The sequence below is a fragment of the Haemaphysalis longicornis genome, unplaced genomic scaffold (assembly GCF_048455015.1).
Source record: "Haemaphysalis longicornis isolate Haplotype H1 unplaced genomic scaffold, Haemaphysalis longicornis Haplotype H1 scaffold_8, whole genome shotgun sequence".
NCBI lineage: Eukaryota > Metazoa > Arthropoda > Arachnida > Ixodida > Ixodidae > Haemaphysalis > Haemaphysalis longicornis.
Window position 1 is genome coordinate 184,109,069 of NW_027526445.1, and position 27,687 is coordinate 184,136,755.

A 27,687-nucleotide genomic window follows, 5' to 3' on the forward strand; every position below is an offset into this window, starting at 1 on the left:
CTGCCCAGGGCACTCGAATGGCTGAACTAAGTGCTACCACACGAACGACTTGATCCCACAGCCCCCAAAAATGTAATTGGGTGCCACAAGAGTATCTTGCACAAAATATGCAAGATAGTAACCCTAGCAAATGCCATCTTTTTGGCATTTCCAGAAAGTAAAAAGAAGTTACAAACCAATTCAGAAACACAGTTATTCAAAGGGTTTTAAGTTTGTGAACCCTCAGTACAAAAGAGCTTAGCCTGAGAAGACATACACGAAGCAGAGACGAATGGACGAGCGCTGCTTACAACATTACACGCCTCCACATACGATTGGAGATTATACACAAACGTGCAATCCCACGTGCCAAACGCACGGTCTCAGATGTGGAAAGCAATGCCAAAGCATCATTAATGCCCTTACGTAATGAAAAAGAAAGATAGAAACAACCAAGGTACGTTAATCAGACAAGGTAAACACACCTCGACTTCTGGCCATACCTCCTAACAACGTTACTCGTGAGCAGTGCTCGTCGCATTGCCTCCCTTCCCTGCGCATGTCACCTATGTGCTGGCATTGCAGAGCGGTTTCTGTAAGCTACAGTGCACATAAAGGCATATCGCGTCTGTAATTTTGGGGTGGCACAAAGATAAAGGTGCAATGCAGCAGCCAGTACCTTAAATTCGCTGTCACATGTCACACCGGTAAGGTCTCCCACTAAAATTTGGAAATAACGGGACAGAATAAGTTGAAACAGTCGGAAGTGTTAATGTAAAGCCTAAAAGCAAAACAAAAACATCAGTATTCACGCCACGTGGCATATTAGAAAATCCAGCACTTTCTACTCCTGAAAATATTTTTTATGTTCCCAGAGACAGCTGGCACAACTTCTACACAGTAGATAACAAGTTTAATTTGTTACATGCTTCTACCCTAGATCTAAGTACCCAGCTGTACGGCCTGCTGAAGCACTAAAAATAGCAAGAAGCTCTCACACTGTTCATTGCATTTTTTTTTTTCGTAATTTGTAATAACGAGCCCACATTTGTTGACATCCATGCATGGGCACTTTCATTCCAATGCTTGGCCATCTAGTTAGGGCCGCACTGGCATAGAGTATCACACAATAATATCTAGTGATGAACTGCTGCACTCATGCTTACAATAAAAAAAACTTGCAACAAATTGTCAACCTGCCTGATTTGCAAGTTAAACACTTGCTCCATGCAACTGTGCCATCATTGTACGACACAGTTCAAAGCAAGACGCATTTCCGAATGCTCTTTTTCCTGACATGCCACACAAGCCAAACACTCGCAAAGGCAGCCAGGCAAATTGAAACTGGCCGTACTTTTCGTAAACCACCAAGCATCAATCCGAATCCACCCCTCCCCATTTTCTTCATCTGATCACAGCATCAATATTCTCTAAATATTATTGTATGACACTCTGTGCCTAATGGAACACAATGCAGCCCGAGAGCAACATTACAGCATAAACCATAGCTCTTCAACCACCTAACCCCCAGGTCCCCTCTGTCCCGCTCTTTAGTGTGGCCTTAGGCAAAGCAGCTGGAAGCATATGCCTCTTTCAGATAACCCTACACAGACATCAAGAACTGATACGGTGTCACACATCCTACCAAATTCACAGCAGAATGTTTTCTCACATGCTCTTGTAAAAGAGGGCCCATGTCGCATTTTCCACAATGCAAGAACTTTCCTGCATGCGCATGCATTAAGTAGAAGCTGCGGCATGCAGTAGACCTCTAGCATCGCACTCCCAATGATGCACGACTTCCAGCATGCACACAGGCAATAGGACAAAACCAAGATCCGTCACAACCCATCCACTATGCTGCCACAAAGCTTCCAAAACCAAATTTGACCCTTTGTGCAAACCCCCGCAAGGCCGGCACAGCTGGTGTACAACCACTAAGCCAGACAAGACAATGTGCGCCTAGAGGCGGGAGAAAGGGCGCATGTCGGGAAACGGGCAAGTTGACGGGAGAGGACGGACCCCAATCCTGCCCAGATAACTCCTACCCAGACCCTTCCACAGGTTCCGGGGCAGACCTCAAGTGCTTCAGACAACTGTCACCAGCAGCTTCAGACCTCCTGTCTATAAGTCTGCCTCACCTCAACCCAAGTCTGCGGTACCCCACAAAAGTTTGGTTACTTTCCACTCTCTTTAGGCCCATCTCGGAAGCTTCTCACAAGTAGAGCTTCAAAAGCTACAGCTGTCATTACACGACACCAGCAAGCACTAAATACACTAGGCCTGCTTCATAAAAAAATTAACAAGGCCACTAAACAAACAAGGCCTGAAAACAGAAGCTGACACACACAAACAGCAACGAGACCAAGGCTGCCCCTTGTGGAGTGCACCGGTCTGGAAAAGCGGCTGTGACGCATTCTGAGAGGGCTAGCACTGTTCCTCCATTCCCTAGCTCTCTTGCTCTGCTATATGGAGGACACTGGACTTGGCTGACTGCAAAACAAGCCGGATACTGCCTTCCCTTGTTAATGGCAAAAGTGGCGATAACTCTTTTCCCAATACGAAACCGCTTCTCGCATTAGCCATCGGTGGAACACGGATCACTCATTGTCCCAGAGGCTGGCGGACAATGGACGTAACAATGATGTGGAGCGACCTTCACTACTGAGGAGCAGATAGTCTTCCTAAAGATGGACAGTGTAAGAGTACACCCGCCACCCGCCATCATAGCCTGCATTCTTATTAACTCCTTCAAATGTGGAATTAACCCTCTGCTCCCAACTGTACAGATCAGGATAGTACACACGGTGAATCTCCCACACCATTTCTCTCCTTTTCACACACCACTACTGCTCCTGCAGGAGCACTAATGGCTGCCCTGTGTTCACTGCAAGTCCATGCCCCCTATGCAAAACCAGGGTTTTTTAAAAATAGGTGGCTGCGAGCGAAGGAATGTAGCCGAATAGTGCTCCCCACTGCTAGCATGCTATGCAAGGAAACACTTCCAATTGTGCCAACCCAAGCTCCATGCAGTGCCGGGCTATCACATCAACATTGTGGCCCGTCCCCTCCGCTGTGCACCGCTGTGCACCAAAGCCACAGCTCTTGGTGCAAACCAGAGGGCTAGCATAACGTGCCCGAAATGCCCACACCAGCTCTACCCAGGAGAGACCCAGAGAGGTTCAGTACAGCGTTTACTTGCAACCGCCAAAAGAGTGCTGCCTAGCCACAAGGTGCGCACCGGGGGAAGTTCCCGCACCACCACCACCACCAGCGAGGGAGACCTCCAAGGGTGAGAGGGGGGCTTCACCTCTATACTAGGCGGCGGAGGAAGAGAGCTCCGCCAGTTGTCCTCCTCATAGTCCCCCACGGCAAGCACGGAAAGGACCGGGAAGTGAGTCACGTGCGAGCTCGTGGGGCACCGGTACTCGGCTATCCTCACGCTCAGCCCCTCGGCCGTCATGGGCGCGCTAACCGGCCGAGAAGCCACCTTGCGCCGCAGGCGCTCAATAAAGGTCCCTGTTGGGAACGGGGGGCAGGGGGTGGGGCTCACAGTGAAGCCACACTTGCTCCTACGACCCCTCTACCAAGCAGCAGTTAGTTACCATGCAGCAACGCTGGAACCCCCAAACAATACCCCAACAGACAACCTAGATTGTCTAGGGCTAACCTCAGAAATTATTCAAACAAGTGGGATGTGGCACTAAAGCACACAACTGCCACGTCCACTGACGGGACGACCGACTTCACCCTAGTGATACGCTGGTCCCCATTGCAACTAGACAGACAGGAGTGCCAACTCCAGCACACAGCAGTGCGTTCGCCGGCATTGTTAAAAGCTTCCCTCTGGTCTCAAAGTGCTGACTCAAGCACGAGGTAACACCTCTGCCCTGGGCCCTACAGGCCCCACAGGTTACGTGGCAAGTGTTCTCCTCAGCTCTCCAGTTCCACTGCGACTTCCCGTGCGCGCCTTCGCACGATCCTCTACTTCACTGTGCTTCCATAAGTTCCAGCACATATGCCCTGTGCCAACAGTGTCACCATTCCGCAGAGGCACCAAGATCACACCCACCACCCAGCACATCAAAGTCAGCGCTTCTGCATGTTGCCGTCCTGCACTGGGTCGGCCACCACCACAGTGGTCTCTCAACTCTGCAACCACAACTACAGCAACCCAGCCTCCACCAACCACGCACAGAAACACACACACACACACAAGAGCAACAGGCAACGCGATCCCCCCCCCACCACCACCGCGATTGCACAAGGCAGGGCAGGCGCACTTACCCCACGAGTTCACCGTCAGACCAAGGTCGGAGGGCTGCAGACATGCCGACACGCAGGTGTCACCACAGGGGGGCGCAGGGGAGCCAGGCTTAATGAAACAAGCAGCTCAACCGCACTTTTTAGAGGCAAGGGGTGTGCGAATACCCGGCATCCAACTTTTCTTTTTTTCTTTTTTACATTATAAACTGAAGCATGACTGCATTTAATGCGACTACAGATGAAAAGAACAGCAACTCCATTCAAAAATTAAAAAAAAAAGAAAAGCACTGGGCAAGGATGGCTTCAGCCAAATGGTGGGCACAGCGTGGCGACAAAAAATTTAAGAACAAAAAAGCTTTCTAAGCATTTTAAAAAGAAGAGCTATCCTCACATACTTGCCCTCCCATACCAAACTTGAAATGAAATGTGTTTTGGGGGTGCTGTGAACCTGGGCTCACAGGCTCGCGCCAAAGCTATTTAGCGGAAAAGAAAAATCCCTCCAAATTCAACAGGTGCCCTTCGCACACCCCCGGGTCCACTCCCAATAGCCCAAAAAGGAAAGGAGAGAGAGGGACAGCAGAGGCCAGCAGCAGCAGTAGCGTGACAGGCATTGGTACTTGCTCGCCTTGCAGTAGAAGAGTGCCCGGCCCCTCGGGCAGCCTGTCCGAGCCCAACAGGGGGCCAACAACGGCAGCGGCATCGTGGGGAGAAAACGGGTTCTGACTCACGATCGGGCCGCCAAGGAGGAGAAGAGGCGCACCGGCCAACCGGTCGTCTCGCGTCACCACGAGGCGTGGGACCGAGACAGGGCACAACAAAACAGAGGCACACGCAGAGAGAGAGAGAGAGAGAGCGAGCGAGCGAGCGCCGCTGCGTGGTGCGCGCAAGTAGTACGTATGCAAAGACGGGGTAGCAATACTCACCAGGGGCTGATCATCCTAGCTACAATTCTAGGCCTGACACAGTCTCAAACGAGAGTAGCACGCTGTGGCAGTTGGCCTGGTGAGTTGGGGGAATCGCAACAAGGTGCCACTTAGGCAGGACACTCCCTCACCCCACCACCAACCACATCCCCCCCAAACACCCCCGCCACCCCGGCACTGGGCTCATCCCCCCTTTAGCCTTCCTCCCTCAAACTTGTCCCCAGGGAGGGTGCAAAAAAAAGAAAACTATCAGCAACACAAAGATGGGCGCTAACCTCTCACTGTCGCGTGATTGCAACAATAGCAAGCCTTAACACTGTGCCTACATCTTGGAAGGTTGGGGAAAAAAAGAAAAAGATAAGGTCCATGCAACAGATACCCATTCCTACCCACCCTTCAAATGAACAAGAAGAGAGTAAGGTAGAAGTAGATTGGGAACATTTCGCTTTTTGTAGCGACGTCATAGACTCCAAAAATGAGTCAAAATGAGAAAGCCTTTGTTTTGTACAAGCTGCAGGCCCCGACGGTACAAATGAGGTCCTAAAGCAGTGAAATTCTGAGTGCACTTCTAACCAAATAAAAAACTCAATAAATAAATAGAGCAGGAAGGGGCTGAAAATTGTGTCGTGGAAAGAAAAAAATAGGGAACTACCTGAATGCAATAGGCCTAAAAGACTTCCGTGTCCTTAGCGGGGGAAAAAAAAAAATGTGCTGAAGAATTTTCTGAAAATAGGGATGCAAGGAGAGAGGCTGCGTGCATGTGGGTAGCAAAACGTAAACATCGCGTGGGCAGGGTGTCAGAAGTGAGAGAGAGGACGCTTCGCACCTTGTACGTATCCCGGAATTTGTCGATTTCCCTCGTGATTAAGTTCCGCTTGTCTTCTTCAATGTCCATCTCATCCAGTTCTTGCATCAGACGGTGCTGGAAACAGGAACGACCCCGTTAGGAACCCCGCTCAAGAATCACCACCAATACACAAGGTGGTCACAAGTGAGCTACATGTACAGTCACCACCTTTCACCCATCATTTTCATCCCCTTCCAGACGGGGGACATACAAAAAAAAAAAAAAAAAAAAAAAAAGAAATTGGGAATGTGGGCATTGCCTTTGCAATGCCCATACAGTTTTCCACTTACACTCTGAATCAAGTACCTACATAGCTTGGCCAATGACTGGATTGTTTGTTTGCAAGGAGTCAACATAGAATGAATTCACCCCCACACGAGCTGTAATACAACACTAAAAACAAACTTCATTTTGTGTGCTTGTTTAAAGATACACAAAAGACAATGCGTTTGTTCTTATTTCTTCTACTCAAAATGACTAGCCTTTCGGTAACTTACCCTCATCTTATCCAGCAGCAAATCATGTTTCCCACCACAAGCTCTTAAATTTCCCCCCTTTTCAACAAAGATGGCACCAGATATGACGGCATTTTTGGAGCGTGGTGAAGCAGCAATTATTAGGCTGAGTAGTGCATTTCAACCAAGGCCTGTTTTTCTTTGTAAGAAGTGGCAAAAACAATTACAGCTAAATTTTCACTAATAGAATCCCCGAGTTTTCCCCGAGTTTCTCCAGACTACTGAAAACCCCGACAATTCCCAGTTTTCCCTGTTGGCCTTCAAGAGGGGACAATATAGATTTTCAATATTTTGTGTCATTTATTAACCTATCTTGGAAGTATGCAAGTATATCTTGCAAGGTATGTACGTATATAACTAACAGGAGATCTCAAATTTGCATACATGTTTTGAATTTCATTTAAAAAAAGGCAAACTACCTAATTTTATTCAGGTAATTTCTAACAGGGCTTTATTGTAACTTGATTGAAAAATGATTCTTTATAAGTGTCACTTACGACAGGTGCCAGAGTTTAAAAGAGAAAAACAATACAATAAATACCTGAAATTTCACCCAATTACTAAAACTCCAAATTAGCAAGTAAAAAAAAGGAAAAGCTTTATTTACTTTGAACGGTTCTGGCTGTAATAAAACAACAAATGCCAGAGTTTAAAAAAGATCTTGCAGTAATCACATCACATTCCACCCAATTACTAAGAATTCAAATTTAGCAAGAAAAAAAAGAAAGGCTCTATTTACGTTGATCGGTTCTTGCTGAAATAAAATAACAAAACGAAGTTTAAAAACAAAGAAAGACTCAGATTTCACTTAATTACTAGAAAATTAAGTTCACGAAAAAAAAAAAAAGCATTACCCGGAAAATCGTTTCTGGCTGTAAAAAAAAAAAACAGACCAAATTTGTTGAAATTGGTTCATGGGACCATTATCAAAACTAATCTAAGGCAAAAGCAGCTGACAAAAAAAAAAGCAAAAGGCTGGAAAAAATCAGTAGAAATTTTGTTGAAAGCGAGAGCTTTATCTACTGGGTGAATGAAAAAAATAAAAAATAAAAGCTTTAGAATTTCGACTATGAAACCATTTTATAACTGTTAAACCAAACTGAACAAAAGCAAAGGAGTCGTTTGAGTGCCCCAGGTGTTGATCATGCAGCACAGCTGTATCAGCTAAAGGCGATTTGAATTGCGCGCAATAAGTTGCAACAATAAAGCTGATAACACGATGCACCGCACTCCTAGGTGGCATGACCACACTTGTTATTTCGTCTGCACATAATGTTGCCACAGCCCAATGGGCAGCATACAAACATTGTAAAAAAGGAGATTGTGGGAGTTTGGTCTGCATCTTTTTGGGAAGGGTAAGTCGCAGCTGTTCGGAAGGACAGCCTCCTGTCTCGCTTCTCTTCGCCCAACCTTTTTCACGAAGATCTCATCATTTTCAAACGCTCACCTACAGATAGCAGATAGCCTCCTGTTGTGCCGCACACGACAGGAGGCTGGTGAATGGTTCATAACACAACAATCCCCCTTCCCTCACCCCTTTGGCACAACCTCCCCCAGTTGTAATTATTAACTCTTTGTATGCCGTGCCAATTACAGACTGACCATGTCAAATGACAACTTCAATGCCTTTTTTATCGCATTCGAGGTGTTTCTAAGACAAGAAAAGCCATTTGGTGGTTAGTCCAAGCAATGCCCTTTCAGAATCAGTTTCATTTTCATTTAGGTGACGCAAACGCCATTTTTGACGCAAAGTTGTATTATCCGAATGCGGGAGTTGGGCATGGCTGCCCAAATTTAGCACAGAAAAACAAATGAAAGGCTATATTTACTTTGGGCGGTTCTGGCTGTAATAAAACAACAAATGCGAGAGTTTAAAAATGAATAAGGAGCTTGCAGTAGTCAGCTCACATTTCACTTAATTACCAAAATATTAAGCTAATGAAAAAAAAAAAGGAAGTCTTATCCTGAAAATGATTTCTGGCTCGCCAGCATAATGCCTTGGTCACTGAGCCACCGTGGTGAACCTTCACTCCTGATCTAAAGAGGAAGCTGCAGCCTCAGACAACCATACTGCTACCGCTTTGAAAATCAGCCCAACTTCGTCTAAGCCCGACTACCCTGATACGTCACCACCTGACACGCGGAATTAAGTATTCTCGGAGCTCGCCGTTTCTTTCGGCTAACGATGGTTATATTTACTCTACTTTCACACTATGCAGAGCTTTCACCAATCGTTGCTATTAATATGCTTGTGCTTTGTGCATTATGAATTCCACAGGAATGTAAACAGCATCATTTCAATAGACTAAGCCAGAGGGCATTGGTCACTGGTACAGGAACAGCATGCCTGGCAAAGAAGCAGACCCATTCCCACTGAGGCAGAATGGTAGCAGTGCAATGATCTGTCATATGGGCCCGCATAAAGTACAGCCCATGTTTTTAAGTCCATAACTGGGCTTCACTAACTGCTCACAATTTGGCTAAATTTGGGCATGCATCGCCCAAAATTTGATAAATTCTCTGACAAGTAACCTCATCCTTATCAAGGTTTTGTAGAGTTGGACTCAAACTGCATGGCAGCACACAGCGGAGGTACAAAAAAATCAAGAAGTAGACGTCTAACTGAACCTTTAAATGCTTTCGAATGTATTTGGGGGAACCCCTTGCCACTTTGAAATAAGCCTAACATTGTGAACAGGAGTATTTCAAGCAAGAAGGGAGGAATGAGCGTGTGACCCAACCCATCCAGTGCCAAGAAGGAAGCTCACATTTTTGCTCGACCTGTACTCCCGCTCTGGCTCAGGGCTGTTGCGTCGAGTGGTACGTGGCGACCTGGCGGCTGCAAAGACGAGAACACGGCAGTCAGTCGAGTAGCCAGGGGGAACAACCCCCTCCACGCTGCGCACTCTAAAAGGATTATCACCAGACCATTCCCATCCACTGCGGGATGAGAGCCTCCTCCACCATGGAGGCTGCCAACCTCTCCCGCCTGGCACTGCCCCCTACTTTCCGATTTCATTCTTGAACGGCTTTGATGTTCTTCCCCTACTTCGACTCCAGTCCCTCGGTAGCCCTTGCTACGCGGATGGACCACCTGTTGTCAGGTCGCTCCATTTAACACCCAGCCCATCTCCAGCCAAGCTTGCTTTGACGTCTAAGGCGCTCATTTCCTGTACCTGAGCGACCTCCTTATCTTTTTTCCCCGCCAAATTTTCCTTCCAGTCGTTTAGTAAGGCGCCAAGTTTCTGCCCAACGACTCAACACCAGCAGTGCTCCCCTCTCTCAGAGGGTCGAGGTGGCCCATTCGTTCACTCCTCTCAGTCAGAGGCCTCCGCCCTGCAGCACTCACTGTTCCTGTCGGGCTCCCGGTCCCGCTCCCTCTCCCGGTCGCTGCCGCGGTTGAGCTCGCTCGCGTGCGACCGCAGCAGGTGCAGGATGGACTCGCGCGTGTCCCGGTCCTGGCGCCAGGTGGCCTCGTCTATGTCGTCCGTCGGCTGCGGCTTGGCCTCCCCGCCCGCGGCCGCTCCGTCGGCAGCCGCCACCTCTCCCGTGGTGCCATTGCCGCTGGGCTGCTGCTGCTGCTGCCCCCCCTGCTGGGCATTAGGGGCCGAGGAGCGCTTGCTGGCCTTGTACTCGTCCAGCTTCTCTTTGGTCTTGGCGTCCACTTTCACCTGCACCCCAAGAACAGCACGGGGAGAACCCAGGGCGCGTTGAGAACCCTGCACCCAACAAACTGCACTCGCTGTGCAAGTAGGTGAATTGCACAAATCAAACAGTGCTAAGACAGTACAGAGTGAAGAGTAACAAACTGCACTTGTTACTCCTTAACTCTCTCCTGTCTTTGTGCTGTTCAACCTAAGCCTTTCTCTTCGACTAGTTATTCCAGCAGCCCTTATCCCGGCCATCCTGGTATGTTTGGACGTTGTTTCCCTGCTCAACACAGTCTGTACGAGTTCAACTAACTTTAAAGGAAAGCTTCGCCGCCTGCAGCCAGCGTGGTCAACGGCTTTTCACGGCAGTTATCGCCGAATCCCTTCCACAGCGTGGCGAGCCGATACCGACACGTCGACACCGTGACATCACCAGAACTACCTCGGCTCGACTACACTTGATAAAAGGGAAAATTGCATATTTAGTGTTTATATAACTTCCTTTTGTGAACTAAACGTTTACACTGTATAGCATGCTTCTGTCCATGTGTATTCTATATTGTTCGTGTTTCTTGCCTTTTGAATACCTATGTTATCCTTACGATGAAAACTTGAATTCATTGTAACCACTCCTGCATGGGCCCTGAAGGGCCTGCAGTATGTTGAAATAAATAAATAAATAAATAAAAAGGGGCCATGCAGACAAAATACAACTGTTTTGTTCCAGATTTACCGTTTTATAGTGCCCTCAGCACTTGTCCGGCAGCAAACGATGCTTTATTCACTGATAAATTAAACATTTCTCAGTGAATGTTGCAGGTGAGCAGGTGAAGGTGAGCAGGGCTGCTACCTTCTCACAGACGGCCATTTAGTTATCTTGTTTATCACCCACTTTCATAGATGGCACTGCAATACTGAAGTGCCAGTGTTTGCACTTTGCTTTTGGCCGGACTGCCGTATTTTTATTATGGTTCATACTTATTGTTTCCAAATACGTAACCTATTACTAGACAAACACGGTCATGTAAGTGGCCGTGCTGCTTATGCCAGTTGGTCAGTGTTGTGTCAGACAAGTCCTAATGCGTCCGACGGCTGTGTTAGTCAGCCAGCAAATTGCCACACTAACTGCTTTGGTGATTACATGTTCGTTTGCAACTTTAATTGTTCCACCACCATTCTTACTGTTATAAAAAGAATTTGCCCTAAATGCAAGCGCAAATAGCTCGTTCGGCAAGCTTACCAGCTCTGCCTAATTTGCATTTGCTTTTGCCGGCCTCAGCCAATCGCATGGCTGGGCATATGACATCATAGGTTCTGTTGCTGGAAATGCCCTTTTTTCAAATTATATAGCTTACGTGAGCGAAGCTTATGTTAAAATTGGTGTCAGTATGATTCTAATGAGACAATCTCTCGAATGAACCAAACTTGTGTTTTGTCTGCACGGCCCCTTTAAGTTAAGGGTCCAAAAACACATCTGTACAAATTGCTGTTACACCGCTGCCCTGCAATAAACCGCGTGGAGTGCGTCGCTGGGTTAACTGGTGATGAACAACTGATGAGAAGAAACAGCGCAACCGGAGACAACGAACAAGCAGCACGTCCTGCCCGTGCTTCCTTGTCCTCAGCTGCACTGCATCGTTTTTAACTGCAACACATGTTCGTGACCCTAACACCAGCCCTGCACGCAGAGGCATCCTGTAGCAAAAGTGCAATTGTGCAAACATCACGAAGCCGCTATGACCACCTGCAGTTAAGAATGCCCCTGCCTGATTATTTCCTAACGGCCCCGCTGCCTGACCCCCCTGTCGATTTAACGCAGACAAGGCAAATTCAATGTCCCCACCACAGGCACAAATTACAAAAAGGCCAAACTGGCCCTGGCCGCCACTCACCACAAGCTTCTTGTCGCCGATCTCCCACTCGTGGAGGATGCGGATGGCCCGCATGGCCGATTCAGGGTCCCCGTATTCACAAAAGCCAAAGCCTGGGGCAGAGACAGAAAGGTCAGTCTCGGCCACCCCCCCCCAAGGGCAGAAGAAGAGGCCCCCGACACACACGTACCTTGCAGCCAGCCGTTGGCACCTTGGACTCGCTTCCAACTGACCACCGTGCCGCACCGCTGCACCGGGCCGGGGCAAGAGAGAGAGAGAGAGAGGAGCGAGAGGGTCAGCACAGCACTCTGCTCAGATAGTCGGTGTCGCATTTCAAGAAGGAAAAAAAAACTGCGAATTAAGGACGGGGCTACTCTGCACCGATCCCGTCTCTTGTCACAGTCCCAACCTTTACGCAAAGTTTTTTCCGAACAAGTGAGAGAGGTGCAAAGAGAAGCACTGCAGTCGCACTCCCTGTAACCTCTAACCCCACCCTCACTAGTACTTTCGAGCTGAACTCTAGGATTAAACATAATTGGTGAATTCAGACTAGCAGCAACTTGTCTAAAACAATTATCAGAACAGAGATCCTCACACAAGTCTTCCAGGGGACCACGCCAAACAGACACAGGGCCCTACCTCAGCATATTTTGGAATTCAGAAATCCCCTGGTAACCACCCAGAAAACAGAACACCAGGGAAATGGACGGTTATAGGCAGTACATATTTATGAGGGTTAAATCCTACATTTGGCTGTGAATCGTAACGGTTGCTGCAAGCCACACTGAGCATGCCAGCACAAATGCCTTGTGCGTCAACACCATGAACTGCCAACCCACCTGGAGTACAAGCCTGATGAGGTTGTCTGATGCCCTTTCGGTGATGTTGCCCACAAAGACCGTGACTGGGGGGCCCTTGGACTGGTTCTCCTGCTGCCGAGAGAGAAAAGAACGCATTGTTTCGACGTCATTCTCTGCACACTGACTGGGTGAAAAAGTCCCATATGGTTTGCTTTCCAGCAAAAGAATCGACATTTGGGCGAGTTGGCACTGGTTATGCATCGTGAACAGCAGCATAATAAACAGACAGGACGACGCTGTCCTGGCAAAACCTGCTTAGATGCTTCCCCAAACCCTGCAGGGGGCTGGCACTGATTTGACTTACCACACCTGAAGTGCCCCAATACCAAAGCTGATTCGAGAAGCAGAGGCCAAGGAATGCATACAGTGTTTAAAATGCCCCGGAAAGGCCCTCTCTGGCTCACAACCAAGCTGCTTCTCCAAGGATGTGTATGTGAACTGGCATAGGTAAATTAAATTCCTCTTGGGAATGAGAGGAAACATTACACAGGAAGGTCTCTTGGCCTTTTTGTTACCGTTCATAAACTGCAAAGCAATGGTGGTGCTGTCAAAACATTTCTTGCACAAAAAACCCCAACTGATCAGTACGCTCAGCTATCCCTAGGTTGTTCACATATCCAACAGAACCTTTTTGCTTTGCTGTCAGCCAACTTGCAATTTGTCGCAGACATACGGCAAGCATGGATGTTTCAGCTATAGGCCTGGCCAGCAAACCAGCAACAACAAAAAGCAGACGCATTGATCGATAAGTTTCGGCCGTTTTGATGGTAAACTCTTCGTCATTTAATGATGTGTGCTCGAAGCTGTCGCTAAATAGAACGGCACAGATTTGGTGATCAGTAAGAACTAGCAAAACAAAAAAATCGACTGAACAAGGCAGAAATTGTGCTAATTTGCTGAGAAACACATTGGAAATTTGAAACACTGTGTCAATACGCTTCAAATAGGAAAGAAGGCATTCTAAGTAGATAGAACAACATCCAGCACCGAACAGCTAGTAACCACGCATGAAATAATTCAACATGTACAGTAGTTCGTGGGGACCATGTGCGTAGTCATGTCTTGCATTGCACACATTGTTGGTATTAGAAGCCAGCCACCCTGACAGCAAGGGTGTGCTGTGCACTCACTAACCCCCGCGAGCATCGTTCCTTCTTAAACACTGAAAGCAGCCACAACACAGCTCACAAGCATGCGACGAGTCGCTATAAACCGCAAGAACTCGCACACAGCATACAATGAAGTAGACAACACGTCTTCAAATAGTCCCTGCGCAGCAGGTAACACTTCTGCCTGAATTTCAGTCACGTGGTGATCGGCTCAATATGAATTCCGTGTGGAATCTGCTTAAAAATGCACTCATTTCGCAAACACGAACTTTACCCTATACCCCCATCATTCCACCCAAAAACAGGAAAGACAGCGCCTCCAACAAATAAAGAACTTTGCATATCATTTCACTAGTAGACTAAATTAGCCTTGCCAGCACTGAGAAGCACGCCCATCTATTCTACATTTGAAAATGAAAATGTAATTTTTAGTGGTCCAGTGATTACGGGCAGAGAGAACATACCTCTGAGCTCTGGAAGGTAAATTAAAATGTAACCCGAGAGAGGGGGGTGGAAATACGTCAAAACTAAAATAAAATCAAAACACGACGCTGCATTACTCTTGCAGAAAATATGTTAACATCGCACAGGTCCTCAATGAATATTACACTATTCTATGAAACACTGAGCAACCTGTTTCTCTCCTTTTTTTTTTTTGATAACATTGTGTACAAAACACCTGCGACAAGAAAACTGCCCCTTGACTGTAAATATTCAAGCCTTATGCCAATTCACAAAAGCAGAAAAAGCATACAATCATCTTATTACACCTCCCTTATGTGCATGTCTCGTTAAATACTTCATACATATAGTAAATTGATTAGTCACTTCCAGCAAAAAAATTTTCCCACCCAGTAGAGTTTACCCACAATTTCAAGTTAGTGGAGTATTCTGGCAACAATCTGCGAGAACAAGCCACATAGCTGGCATGTGCAAGTTCGTGGCACCTTCTCTAACTCCCAGGCTGGCATTTTTTTTGTTGCAGTGCCTAATGGTAGTGTTTTGCCAAGGCAGAGCGCATTACCAATAATGCACTCCGCCTCAATAAAACCTCAATTTTTTTTTATAATGGTAAAATTTACAAATTCCTGCATGCCCAAGTTTCCGGTGACCACGCCTTATCCCATCGATAGATACTTGTTATCGATGAATACAAATTCAACAAATTTTGGCCCTCTCCAAGCGCTTCTGGACAGTGTGGAAAGGGTAGTAGCGGAAGCCCGCACCCACCGGCGCGGGGCACGGAGGGGCGATCGCTCCTCGCCCGGAGGCAACGTCGTCACCTCACGTCACGCACCACGTGAGTCCAGACGGCCCAATGGGGCGCGGGGTAGAACGCGGTGACGTCACGGGCCGTACGGCCGGGCGGGAAGGAAGGACGGCGCGCGCGCCGGGGCAGTCCGGTTCGGGACAGCAAGGAGATCGGCTGCTAGGTAATCCCTCTTCCCTTTCAGGCAAACTTCATACGCGGGCGGCCCCGTCACGAGCCGAACGGCTCCGGCCGCCGCCACTTCGGAGCAAGAAGAAGAAGGGGGTACTGGGGTTCGGACAATAAACCCCGCCATTGCTGGTCGGACAGTTGTCTTTGTGTTGCCTGCCTCTCACGCCGGCCCGTATACACGGAAGCCGCGTGCGGACGACCGTCCGAGCCAAACCCACGCAACAACAGCTAACGCCATCCAAAGGGTAAAAGAGAAAGTACTTCATCAGTTTCGCTTTTGAGTTTCTCGTCTCCGCCGCAGGGGGGATTTTTAAAGCTCCCTCGCATTTGGGCTCACTCCAACAGAAAGCACAAGGGACAGGCTTCTTTTCGCATACAATGCTTCACGGGTCACTGAAGTGAATACATGTCTGTTTTTCTTTTCTTATTAATTTTCTTATAAGTAAGCAATCTTTGACAGCTCTCCCAACTCCCACCCAGCAGAAAAGCATCTTGTTTTCTCAAAAGACCACTGTGACTAATGATGAGCTTTCAAATTTCGCATCCTTTGATAAAAATGACACCAAGAATGATGGCATTTTTGGAATTTAGCGAAGCAGTAGTTTCTACACTAAGTGCATTCCAGCATCTGAGTGATGTAATATGACCGACCCACGGACCTAATTCACGATCCCATTTTTCTTTGCAGGCGGTGCCAAGGGAAAATTTATTTCCTTGTCATTTCACTTATTTATCGCTATCTTGCAATAAAATAGATAATATTACAATCAACGGGTAAAGAACTCTGCTATACAACCTCATCTCAGCTTTTTTAAAGGCAGTCCCTTCAAGCAAGGACAAGGGTCTTAAACATTATCTTTTTGATTAATCTAACCTTCCTCACATTGCATACACATGTATATCGTCAAAATGAGATCTCATATCAACATACAGCTTTGAAATCTCGCATATTAAAAAAATAGCATATAGCAAAGCACCTAATTCTAATTGCCGTAAAATGCCGAGCAAGCTCCCCCCTCGACTGGGGATAGTTCAGGGAATTTTGGGGAGGATCTATAGAACTTATTCCGACCATCGCCTGGTCCATTTTTGAGATGTTGAGCAAGGTGAACTCTTAAAGGAGCACTGACACGAAAATTTGATGTTACACTTTTATTGCTTTTATCGATGCTTAATGGTCTGGCGAACCTGAAACAGCACTTCAAATACTTCAGCGCGCGATAGGTAATTACATTGAACGGCCTGAAAACTGTTTGTTTCAAATTCCCGCGCTTTCATCCCGAACGGCGCATATGACAGCCTCCCGGTTTGACATCACCGCTTTGTGCGGACGTCACCGGCGACCGCTTGAGAGGGTGTTGCGCCCGCTCGCCGTTCGTGGGGCCGCGCGTGTGAAGTGACGTCACGAGGTTTTGGCGAGCGCTGTCGCGTCACTTCTTTTTCCTCTCCTGGAGTGATGTCACGCTGATGTCCATTTGCTGAGTGCCGCTCCGCGCACTGCTCCGTCGGCGCGATAAATGCGATCCAATTGAACTATATTCTTCGCGTCGCAGGCCGCTCATATTTCAGCCAGGGTATTCTGTTGAGTGAAGGAAGCGAACTGTGCAATAATATTAACGCCGAAAATTGGTGTCAGTGCTCCTTTAACGTGTTCGGAGGGCGTTCTTGGCAGAGCGAAAGGCCTTTGCTGCTTCCAAGAAATCTTCCGGTGTCTTCTGGCTTTCGTTAGTGGCACAACACGTTCTGACACCAAACTGCTGCTTCTATCGCTTGATGCCCTGGCACGATGCAACAAAATTGCTGAGCTGCAGCTGTGAAGCTGTGTGCTTTTAAACAGCTTGTTCAAACAGAAGCTGGTTACTCGCACCATGCCTTGCGCTTCTTTCTCACTCCCGAAACTCAAAAAGAGTGTCATCCACTCCTTCACTGAACAACAGCGCTCTGTTGATCAACTTTCACCGAAGGCCTTGCCAAAGTTCTGCTGCAGCAAACTCTCGTACTTTTTGTCCCCCTCACATATCCTTTTTTTACTCCACAACTTCAATTTTCTTATATTTATATGAATGCAGGTCATGAATCATTGTTGTTGCAGTCACAAGCACATTTGGCGCTCATTAAATGAGTACTGACACAAAATTTCAATGCTCAGATAAGTATGTAAAAAGCTCCCTTTGTATACGGAGATACTCCCTCGGAAGTTTGTAAAAAGCTCCCTTTGTATACGGAGATATTCCCTCAGAAGTTTAAACCGCAACTGTTTGGTAGAACATATTTTAAATAAATTTTAATCTTTGCGAGCTTGAGAAAGCTCATCCGTGCGATCGAGCAAGCTCATGACTTCATCTTAGCTTCGACCCAAACACCTGACGTCAGGGCTCCCGTGACGTATCGAACCGGCCACGGTGCTGTTGGCGTGCGCTTTTCCACCTTGTGAAACGAGCCACAGTTTTCGGGACTGATGTTAAGTACGACTACGACCAACCGGGCCGTTTTGGCATGTGCGCGCACCCAGACCGACATGTGTTGCAGTGCGACGAGAACAGTGACATCAAATGTGCCTTCCCGTCATGGCGGCTGCCTCGCTGTTCGCTTCACCATAGCTGAAAGTCACACGAATAAACGGAGCTGCAAGTAATTATTTATGCCACATTAAGCAATCTCATTAGCCATTCTATGATTAGTGAGCTCGTTCGCACATGCAGCCCCCCCCAATAAAATTTAGCATCAGTACTCCTTTAAAGATCACCAGGTGGTCAAAATTAATCCACAGCCCTCCACTATGACACTCCTCATTGCTTGTGTAGCATTAGTGTGCTAAACTTCATAATCAATCATAAGCACATTCGGCGCTCTCGGATGACAGTAACAAAATGGGGAGTGCGAGCGAAATTTATAGCATGCCATGTGTTCTAGGATTGGATTTCGGATTAGACAAGAGCAGTGTCAAAAGCGTTACTGGGTGGTTTCGTTTCGCTGGTTTGGGCCAGTAATTGGGGGGGGGGCCTGTTCGGTAGTAGATGAAAACTCGAAATACTAACATTGTGGGAGGGAGGTGCTTGCATGGGTGGGGCACTTGATGGGTATTTTACGGTAGGCAATTCCCCGCAGGGCTTTATGCTTATTTTTGATTTAAAAAGTTTTTCAGAAGTGCCATGAGGCTCAAAGCTAAAATAATTGATACAAAGTCACCTGAGAAACCATTAATTAATGCCAATTTAAAATAACAAATATTTGGTAGCAGTTCGTCCACATTTAACCTCAATAATATACTGTGTTTAGTAAAAAAAATTTAACGTTACCGCTTTTGCTTCTGGCTGAAAAATGAAAAAAAACACAATTTTGTTACAACTGGTTTGGGGGAACATTATCAAAATGAGCGTAAGGCAAAGGCACTTCATGACAAAAGCAAAGCTGAGAAAACTACAATGCTAGTTTCACAGCAAATAACAGTTCTGTCTTAAAGGGGCCATGCAGACAAAATGCAAGCTAGGTTGATTCAAAAGATTGACTCGTTAGAATAACACTGACACCTCTTTTAATGCAAACTTCACTCAAATAAGATATATAATGAGGAAAACAGAATAAGCATGCAACCCACTAGCTCATTTCTCACAGTAGAACCTATAACGTATCATAGGAAGCTGTGCAAATGCCTGCAGTTGGCAAAAGCAAATGCAAGTTAGGCCGGGGTATAACAGTGGCGCCACTGATGAACGGTGATTTGGAGCAATTTTTGTGTCAGCAAATTATCAATTTTGGAGCAATTTGGAGCACCTAAATGCCAGTTTTGGAGCACCTTGGAGCAACTAAATATCAACTGCTAGGTGTGTCCAAAGTATCTCTCAACACTAAAAATTGACCAGTAACGTCCAGTAATTGAGGTGGAGGTCACCTAACAGTGTCATCAGATGGAAGGTGCTTCAACGTGCTTTTCTCACACGCAATCGCAAATGAATGGCACTGCTGAAGAATAACCGTCTTCTTGTCCTTGGTAGGTGAAGACGTTTCCAAGGAGTTGCTGAAAATGCTTCCCAGTTGGCAGGCTCGAACATGCATTAAAAATGGGCTCTCCCAATAGCCCAAAAATAGCCAAATAGCCAACCGAACTATTTTCTGCCAACCACAAGAACAAGTAGCCAAATTTGGCTATAGCCCAACCTGGCATCCCTGGAATCAAGCAATGGTATTTTTCTAAACGTATTTCGAAACAGCTGCTAGATGTCACCACAAGTTTGAAGCAAAAAAATCTGAGTATACTCCACCCAATACCAAAAATGCAGCAATTCACAAGGTATTTAGTTCCTTTCTGTTGCGGATAAAAGGCAACAAGCGACACAATAATTATTTTTGAAAGGCTTCGACAAACCTGCATAGCAAAAAAACAATGCATTTCTCGCGCCTCTTTTCCAGTTTATGAATTGTTGAGGCAAGCTGCGTGTTCTACTTTTTCATTTTATTAGATGCAGGCGCTTGCCATCAGTCCCCGTACACATTTCCACCCTCGATTTTTTTATTGGAGGTGGAGAGACTGGCCGTTTTTCACGGCCTGCCCCACTTCCGACAGTCCACTCAGCAAACCCGCCAAGCGAAGCGGGAGCTTGCAGCCGAGCACGTCCCGCATGCCGCGAAACAGCGCTCCCTCCCGCTGGCTTTCGGAGCAGAGAGGGCGGGCAATAAACGCCACCTAAAACTATCTATTGTTTATAGCAGGAGCCGCTGGAAAATACGGCAAGCCGGAAAGTTTGTAACTGCAGTATGCCAGCGTTGCAATGACTTGCTAGACAAAACACTATCGGCGGTACAGCAACGGCGTCAACCAAACTCACTTGTCTGGCACACAAACTGCACCAGTAGGCCGCGGCAAACGCGATGACGGGTGCTGGGGAGCTCGAGTTATCAAGCCAAATTAGTTATACATGTTTAGAGATCACTGTGATGTAGCACTTGTAACGGGCCGCACACGAATTGTGCGACAAATTTTGGCGCATCTCATGCGCAGGATATCTAATTTTGTGCAAATTGGCCCATTTGGCGCACGAGTGGGAGCACCGATATAAACTTGCCGAACAAGCTATTTTTACTTAAATAGGAACAATGGAAGTGATGAAAGTAAGCACCAGTGAGTACTGCATGGACAATGCCTGTTACAGCTGCACAGCAGTCTGGCACTTTGGGGTTGTGACACTGGCCGATTGGCCTAAGCAACATTGTTTTACGTTACCCTGTTTGTCGAGCATACCCATGTTTCACGAAACAATTACTTCTAACCATAACAAAAACAAGCCAGGTGCAAATGCGGTTAGAAACAAAGCGAGGGCGGCAGCAGTCCTGCAAAGTATGGTGGCGCCATCTGGGAGGACTAATTGATTGATTGTAGGGTTTAACGCGCCGACGCAACGCAGGCGATGAGGCGCGCCGTAGTGGAGGGCTCCGGATTCTGGGAGGACTAGCGGTAAATAAGGTGTTCCGTAGTCCGCTGCAGAGTAAACAGAGCACCAATGTTCACTTAAAGACCTGTCCTGGTTAAGTCGTTCGGGACCGCGCCCATAGGCCATTGATCACATATGATTGATGGTTTCGCGTGCCTGCAGAATAGAAGTTTTCGCTTGATGGAACACCTAGCGACATCTAGGAGATAGTGTGAAAACTGCAGTTTTTTCTTCCTTTGTGCAGTTTCCTTTTTTTATCGCCAGGCGGCGACGCACCAGATATTTTTTTTCTGATGGGCAGTGGTTTCGAATGTAAACAAACATGGCGTCATGCTTGCGTGCGAGCGCAAGAAGAAATCCGCGTCCATCTTGTCTCGCATACCTTCAGCTTCTACTGTGGATTTTAATGATGAGAAAAAGTCTAAATGTGACTTTACGTGGTCTGATTTCAGCTCAAGTGAGGTTTCGGGTGACGATCAGCTTGGAACGTCAAGTGAGGCTCGAAGGTGGTGGTTGGTTTCGGTTTCAAATGGCTCTGCAGTAGTTATGTGCGCTCAATATATGTTCTCAGTGGTTTATATCTGTTCGCTATGTCAACCACCAATGGTGGTGATCTCATGCCACCAGCGCAGAACCGCATCGAGTGTTTGCCGAGACGAGAGCCTGGCATGCACTTGGGCGATGGACGTAGCCAAGGCCCTATTGCCAAAGAGCGTTACACACACACACAAAAAAAAACGTTACGCATGACGCATCAAACTTTCACTATCAAGAAATAAAGCATTGTCACATTTTGTATATCCTGAAATAATTTTATTCTTTTAACTCTTTCGGGACCGCTCCATAGGCCACCGATCACATATGATCGATGGTTTCGCGAGCCTGCAGAATACAAATTTTCGCTCAATGGAACACCTAGCGACATCTAGGAGATAGTTTGAAAACTGGAGTTCTCTATTGTGAAGTTTCTTTTTTTATCACCAGGTGGCCACGCATCAGATATTTTATTCTGACGGGCAGTGGTTTCAAATGTAAACAAACATGGCGTCATACTCGTGCGAGTGCGATAAGAAATCCGCATCGCCTCGCCTCGTATATCTTCGCCTTCTACTGTGGATTTTAACGATGAGAGTGGCAGTGAAGAGTTGGAATGCGGCTTTAGAGATCGGATTTCAACTCGAGTGAGGATTCGGGTGTCGATCAGCCTGGAACATCAAATCGCGCTCAAAGGTGGGTGTTGGTTTCGGTTTCAATTGGCTCTGGAGTAGGCATGTGCTCTCGAAATATGTTCTGGCTGGTTTATATTTGTTCGCTAGGGTGTTAACTGCCTATGGTGGTGATCTCCTGCCACCAGCGCAGAAACGGATCAAGTTTTCGCCGAGATGAGAGCCCGGCGTGTACCTGGGCGAGGACATAGCCATGGCCCTAGTGCCAAAGAGATCACACACAAAACAAAAAACCAGTTACACCTAGCCACATCAAACTTTCGCGATGAAGAAACAAAGCATTGTGTTAGATTTTGTATATCCTGAAATAATTTTATTCTATTTTAATATTTTTATATTTACACTTTTTTCTATCTTTTTCTGTAGTTTTTTTACGAAGTTCTTACTTTCAGATTTTTTCATGGTTCTATCGTCAGTGTTGAAGTAAAACTTGGTATTGTATGACAAAGAACATATAATTAGCTGCATTTTGGTATGTGCTAAGGCAGGATGGTGCCGTTGCTTTATGTAATAAAAATTTGTACCGAGACCTCTCTTTTTGATCACTTTTTCCGGCGGTCCCGAAAGAGTTAAATATTTTTATATTTACGCTTCTTTGACTCTTCTGTAGTTTCTTTTTTACAGAGTTCTTACTTTCGGATTTTTTCATTGTGTTATGTGCAATGTTTAAGTAAAACATGGTGTTGTATGTCAAAGAACATACGATTAGCTGCATTTTGGGATATGTTAAAGCAGAATGGTGATTTTACTTTATATAATAAAAAATTTGTACCGAGACCTTTTTCATCACTTTTTCCGGCGGTTCCGAAAGAGTTAAGTCACTGCAGGCGTCATGAAACATGATTTGGTGGGAGAGTCGTAATTTTAAGGGGGTACACTGGTCTTAAAACAACTTCTTTTAATTTTAAAATAAACTCTGTAAAACTTGCCAGTCTTGTTGCTTTTTTCCCACTGATTTCAAATATGCCATTACTTTTTCAGCTAATCAATTACTTCCCAAGATAATTAGAGATAATGAGCCATTTTTGGTCAAACAATAGACAAAACAGTGTTGGTCATAAAACTGTAATCTCTATATTTTCCAAAACTATGCACCCTGGTGAATGCAATAAGGGAATCAGTTTATTGATGCATCGCTTGGAACTAATTTTACAGCTCATTAAACTTTGGTGTTTGAAACGGGCACTCAAAATGGTTCCTTGCCAATGGTGCCACCAAAGTTTAATGAGCTGCAACATTAGTCCCAAGCGGTGCATCAAAAAGCCAATTCTCTTATCGCGCTCACCAGGGTTCATAGTATTGGAAAATATAATTAGTTTTATGGCTAACACTGTTTTGTCTATTGTTCCTCCAGAAATGGCTAATTATCTCTAATTATCTTGGGAGCTAATTGACTGGCTCAAAAAATAATGGCATATTTGAAATCAGTGAGAAAAAAAAGCAAGACGCAAGTTTCAGTTTATTTGAAAACTAAAAGAACTTACTTTATGACCAGTGTCCCCCCCATTAACTTACATTTAAGTTTTCAGTGAATAAAACATCGTTTGCTACGAGACAGGCACTGGGAGCTCTATAAAACACCAAATATTTCTAATAAAACAAACTTGTATTTTGTCTGCATGGCCCTTTTAAGCATAAAGAAAAGGAAACACCTTAGCATGAAGCTCACTTTTTGCTCAACAGATGGGTCAATGAGAAACCCATAAAACACCCAGCGTATGGGTGGCACTTTCCAGAACTTAAAACAAACGTAAAGAAAGAGTCGCTTCAAATTCTATGTTGCTGGCAGCATACGAGCACTAGTCAACAACCACAGCTACGGTGCACCGATAGCACCGCAGCCAGAAATGTCTTCGTCATATGTTCTTGCCTTATTTTTGAAAGTAAATTGGCTCCAGGCAACTGCATCACGCGCGATGAATTGCAACAAAAAGGGCGACAACGCAATGCACCACACCAGACTGATGTGCACGACCTTGGTTAAGCGGCATGACCGCATTTATACAGCAAAGCTGTTTATGGCTAGGGTTTCATGCATTATGGCCTATTAGCCCGATGTGTTCTTGAATGAGCGCTTGTTTGCATGTTTGCATACAGGCGGCTACAACCAAAGCAGGCATCCACCGGGGCAGAACCTTTATCTCTACTGCTTCACAGAAAACCAGATAGACGTTCCTGTTTCGAATTTCCCTATTTTTGCCTTGTTGTAATAGAAAGGTCGTGCATAGAATGGATACTTCGATGCCAGGGACATTGAAAATTTCCAGGTGTGTAGCATGTACAAAGACTCTCGGCTTAGAGGTGCCACGACCCCGATTCTCCCCCATGAACAGATATGTAAATGCAAACTAAAATATGCAAACTAAAATCACCGAGAGGGTTTCTAATCGCATGAGACTGATTTCTTGCCTTCGGTATGTGAAACAACGAGATTTCTTCAAGAGGACCTAAAATTGTGTTGCCGGAAATGTAGAATCGGCTTCACTGGGACAGAAGCGCCGTTTTGTTGCATCTAGCCAAAATCTGCATTTTTCTTCTAAGAAATGTGTTTGAAATGTTTGCATACTAGCTGCATAATGTGATATTTCTTTTACTACTGCCGGATTTTCCAATATATCACTATTTTATCCCTTTCTTCAATGTCTGGACAAAAATTGATTTCACCAATTTTTTTCGCAAGCATTATAGAGCAATACTGAAGTTTCAAATCTGGCAATCAGCTTGGCACCATTGCTGTTATTTTATAATGATGTTCGATTCAGTGTTCGGCTCATTATTACAGACTGGCTTCACTCAGCCTCCTCCCGATGCCCCTCACATGGATTGATACTGCTATTTTTATAAATGCTCCATCACAGTCTCCTAACTACTTTAGACTACACCAATGGCTGTGGCATTATATTATGCTATAAATGTCACACAGATGTAGAACGCTCGCAATGTAATCTACAAGCAGTATTTTGTGATGCTGCTACACACGAAATATGTGCATGTGACAGCATGCACACCTCCATTGGTAACCTATTGAAACATTCTCAATACTTTGCCTACGGAGAAAAGTGTCGTATCTTCATCAAGAATTCTTCTGAATACTGATGTTTGGCCCTAAAATGTCCTGTCGCAAATTTTTAAAGCGAAAATCGAAAGCTTTCCTAGTGAGACCGATCGCGTTCTGTCAAAAAACTAATGCATTTCCCCATGGACCGGTTGGTCAACCAAAAAGCTCTGACAAGACTTTTGGACACAAAACGTGTGCGTGAAACTGGCCTCCACTGTGTCTTTGCGGTTTGGGTCTTTGAAGGATTGATGATCAATTGGACACTTTCAGTGAAGGTTGAATGCACTTTTGGCAAAGGTTTTGACACACTTTTGATGCAGCTTTAAAGGGACCCCGCAACACTTACTGTCGACTACTCAGAATGTATTTTGGGGTAAAGTCTATTGTCACAGCAATCACCTCCCACAAGAATTATGAAAATCTGTTCACTATCACCGAAACTACGCGCGATAAAAAATCGCGCGTAATTGTTCCCTCTCAACTCGACTGTGGACAACACGACGAAAGCTGCGCGCTCTCTCCCGGAGAGGGGGGCGGCTCGCGGCGTTCTCTTCGGCAGCCTTCGATATATCACATGCCGGGTAGTTTTCTCCTTTTCTCCGCAACGCGGAGGGGCCTATTTCCGGTCTGGTGCCACAAAAAAGCAGGCATGGGTGCCTGCTCGCAAGTGCGCGCTCGGGCTGGTAGGGCGTTTTCGAAGCAATAAATGTTTGTAGTCGAGTGGTCCCGTTGAAAGGGAAGTATTGAACTCATCACTCACACTCCGCGCACACTCAAAACACAAAAGAAACGGCAAAACTGTGCCTACAGGTTCAGGCATAGGAGAGGTTCGTACACAGCGATGACGACGACGGAAATGGGAGAATCTAGCCGCGAAGTTGACCAGTGACAGCCGATCGGGCAGCCATGGTCTATGTGACGTCCCTTAGGCCATGCCAGGGGTTGCATAATGAGGACAACTGAAGAGAGAGCGGTTGGTTTTTCCGCGTCTTTCACATCGATTTGCGCGCTCACCGCTTCACGAGCACATGTAATATTTGGCTCAGGTATTCCTGGCAGTGTAATCTAAACGTCGTGCAGGTTTACTTGCACTGCTCAAAGAGTGTTGCAGGGTCCCTTTAATGTTTTCATGCTTCTCTGAACTTTCCCTAGGAAGGGAAGGTAAAATTTTTTTCCGCCTGTATGGTCTGTTGTGGATCCTCAAGAATTGTTACAACTCCAGGCACCCTAGAACAGTGGCAAGCGGACACACTGAACTAGGCATGCTTGTATGGGCATGCTCATCCAACGCCGCCTGTATAAACATTGCCTAAGCGTCGCCCGCTTTCCAATGGGAACGGTAGGGACGCTTAGTTCAGGCACTCGTCCATGGACATCCCGCCTTACGTCACTGCTCGCGATTTCAGACGCTGCATTCACATCTATGATGTGTGTCTGTCAGCTTGCTTGTTGGGTTTCAAGAGCCGTTTCACTCGCATGTTAGCCGCGACGGGAAGCTAGTTCTGGGCGCACTGGGTATCTCATTCAACGTGTCACTCGCATGCTGCATTTTTTGAAATAGTGTGAGAACTTATTGTCGGGTAGATAAATAGCAAACAGAAAAATTATATTTTCGGATGGTACGGCATTATTTTGTCGATATTTTTCTCTCTGGAGGATTCGGTGAAGGAAAACTTGCGTGCACATTTTTTGTTCAAGCGCTCACTTCAACCATTACTTTCCAAGAAATATCACGTGCTTGTAACAGCTGCACTGTCCAGTAGCTTCTACAGTACAGTCCTCAAATTTAAAAGTGTGTACCGATGCGGAGTGCGAACAGCATGGACAAAACAAGGCCGAAGTGCAGAAGGCATAGAGTTAATACTCCCGACTACAGAGGTGATTCACCACCCCAAAAATAGGGCCCGCGATCCAAGTAGGTAAGAGCGCAAAGCCGGCATCAGCCTGCGGCAGCACAAGTGGTTTTGCAAGACAGACCAAGACAGACAGGCATGGTGAAAAACAAGAAGGCGTAAGAGCGCTGCCTGGGGAACACTAGACAACCTGTCAACTATTTTGTAGAGGTTCCAGAAGCGGTGCTGGCTGACCGACATGAAAGCACGCACGAAAGCTACGGAATGGGAAAGGGTAGTAGAGAGCGAAGTGTGGCTGTTGGGTCATTTTTCGCTGTGTTAGGCAATGATTATACAGGCGGCATTGGCTCGTTAAAAAATTATGAGCACAGCTAAGCAGTCCTTACAGTGTAGTGATTGCACAAGCATTGGTGTACAATCGCTGGTTGTGTGTCCGTTTACAATCTTACCATTTTCCTTTTGCATTTTCTTTTTTTTTTTTCTGCACTCGCATTGCCAAGCAAAGTGCACACTTAGGGGAAATGTGCTTTCCTACTTGCCTAATAGCTACTTCTGTGATTAGCACACTGAAATAGGATAGGAGTCCACACATACTTCTAACACGTTACATTTTTAAGCCGAAGGCCTCCGTGGCACATTCACTAAGAGTCGCGGAGCAGA

General features: G+C 46.2%; 1 protein-coding gene across 8 annotated transcripts in view; it reads right to left on the reverse strand.

Annotated features, from left to right (window-relative positions):
• Window positions 1-27,687, reverse strand: part of LOC144149352 (RNA-binding protein 25-like) — a 66,195-nt gene that overhangs the window by 19,705 nt on the left and 18,803 nt on the right. For 3 of the 8 annotated variants that reach the window (XM_077680917.1, XM_077680914.1, XM_077680915.1), the window contains exons 5-12: window positions 12,891-12,983; window positions 12,242-12,299; window positions 12,073-12,164; window positions 9,880-10,201; window positions 9,299-9,369; window positions 5,995-6,090; window positions 4,267-4,300; window positions 3,290-3,498 (exon numbers count right to left, since the gene is read on the reverse strand). In XM_077680917.1, coding sequence (XP_077537043.1) covers window positions 3,290-3,498; window positions 4,267-4,300; window positions 5,995-6,090; window positions 9,299-9,369; window positions 9,880-10,201; window positions 12,073-12,164; window positions 12,242-12,299; window positions 12,891-12,983 — 975 coding nt within the window. Of the gene's footprint in view, window positions 1-658; window positions 700-3,289; window positions 3,499-4,266; window positions 4,301-5,994; window positions 6,091-9,298; window positions 9,370-9,879; window positions 10,202-12,072; window positions 12,165-12,241; window positions 12,300-12,890; window positions 12,984-27,687 lie in introns of all 8 variants that reach the window. The other 5 variants (XM_077680920.1, XM_077680918.1, XM_077680916.1 and 2 more) reach the window with 4 other exon arrangements.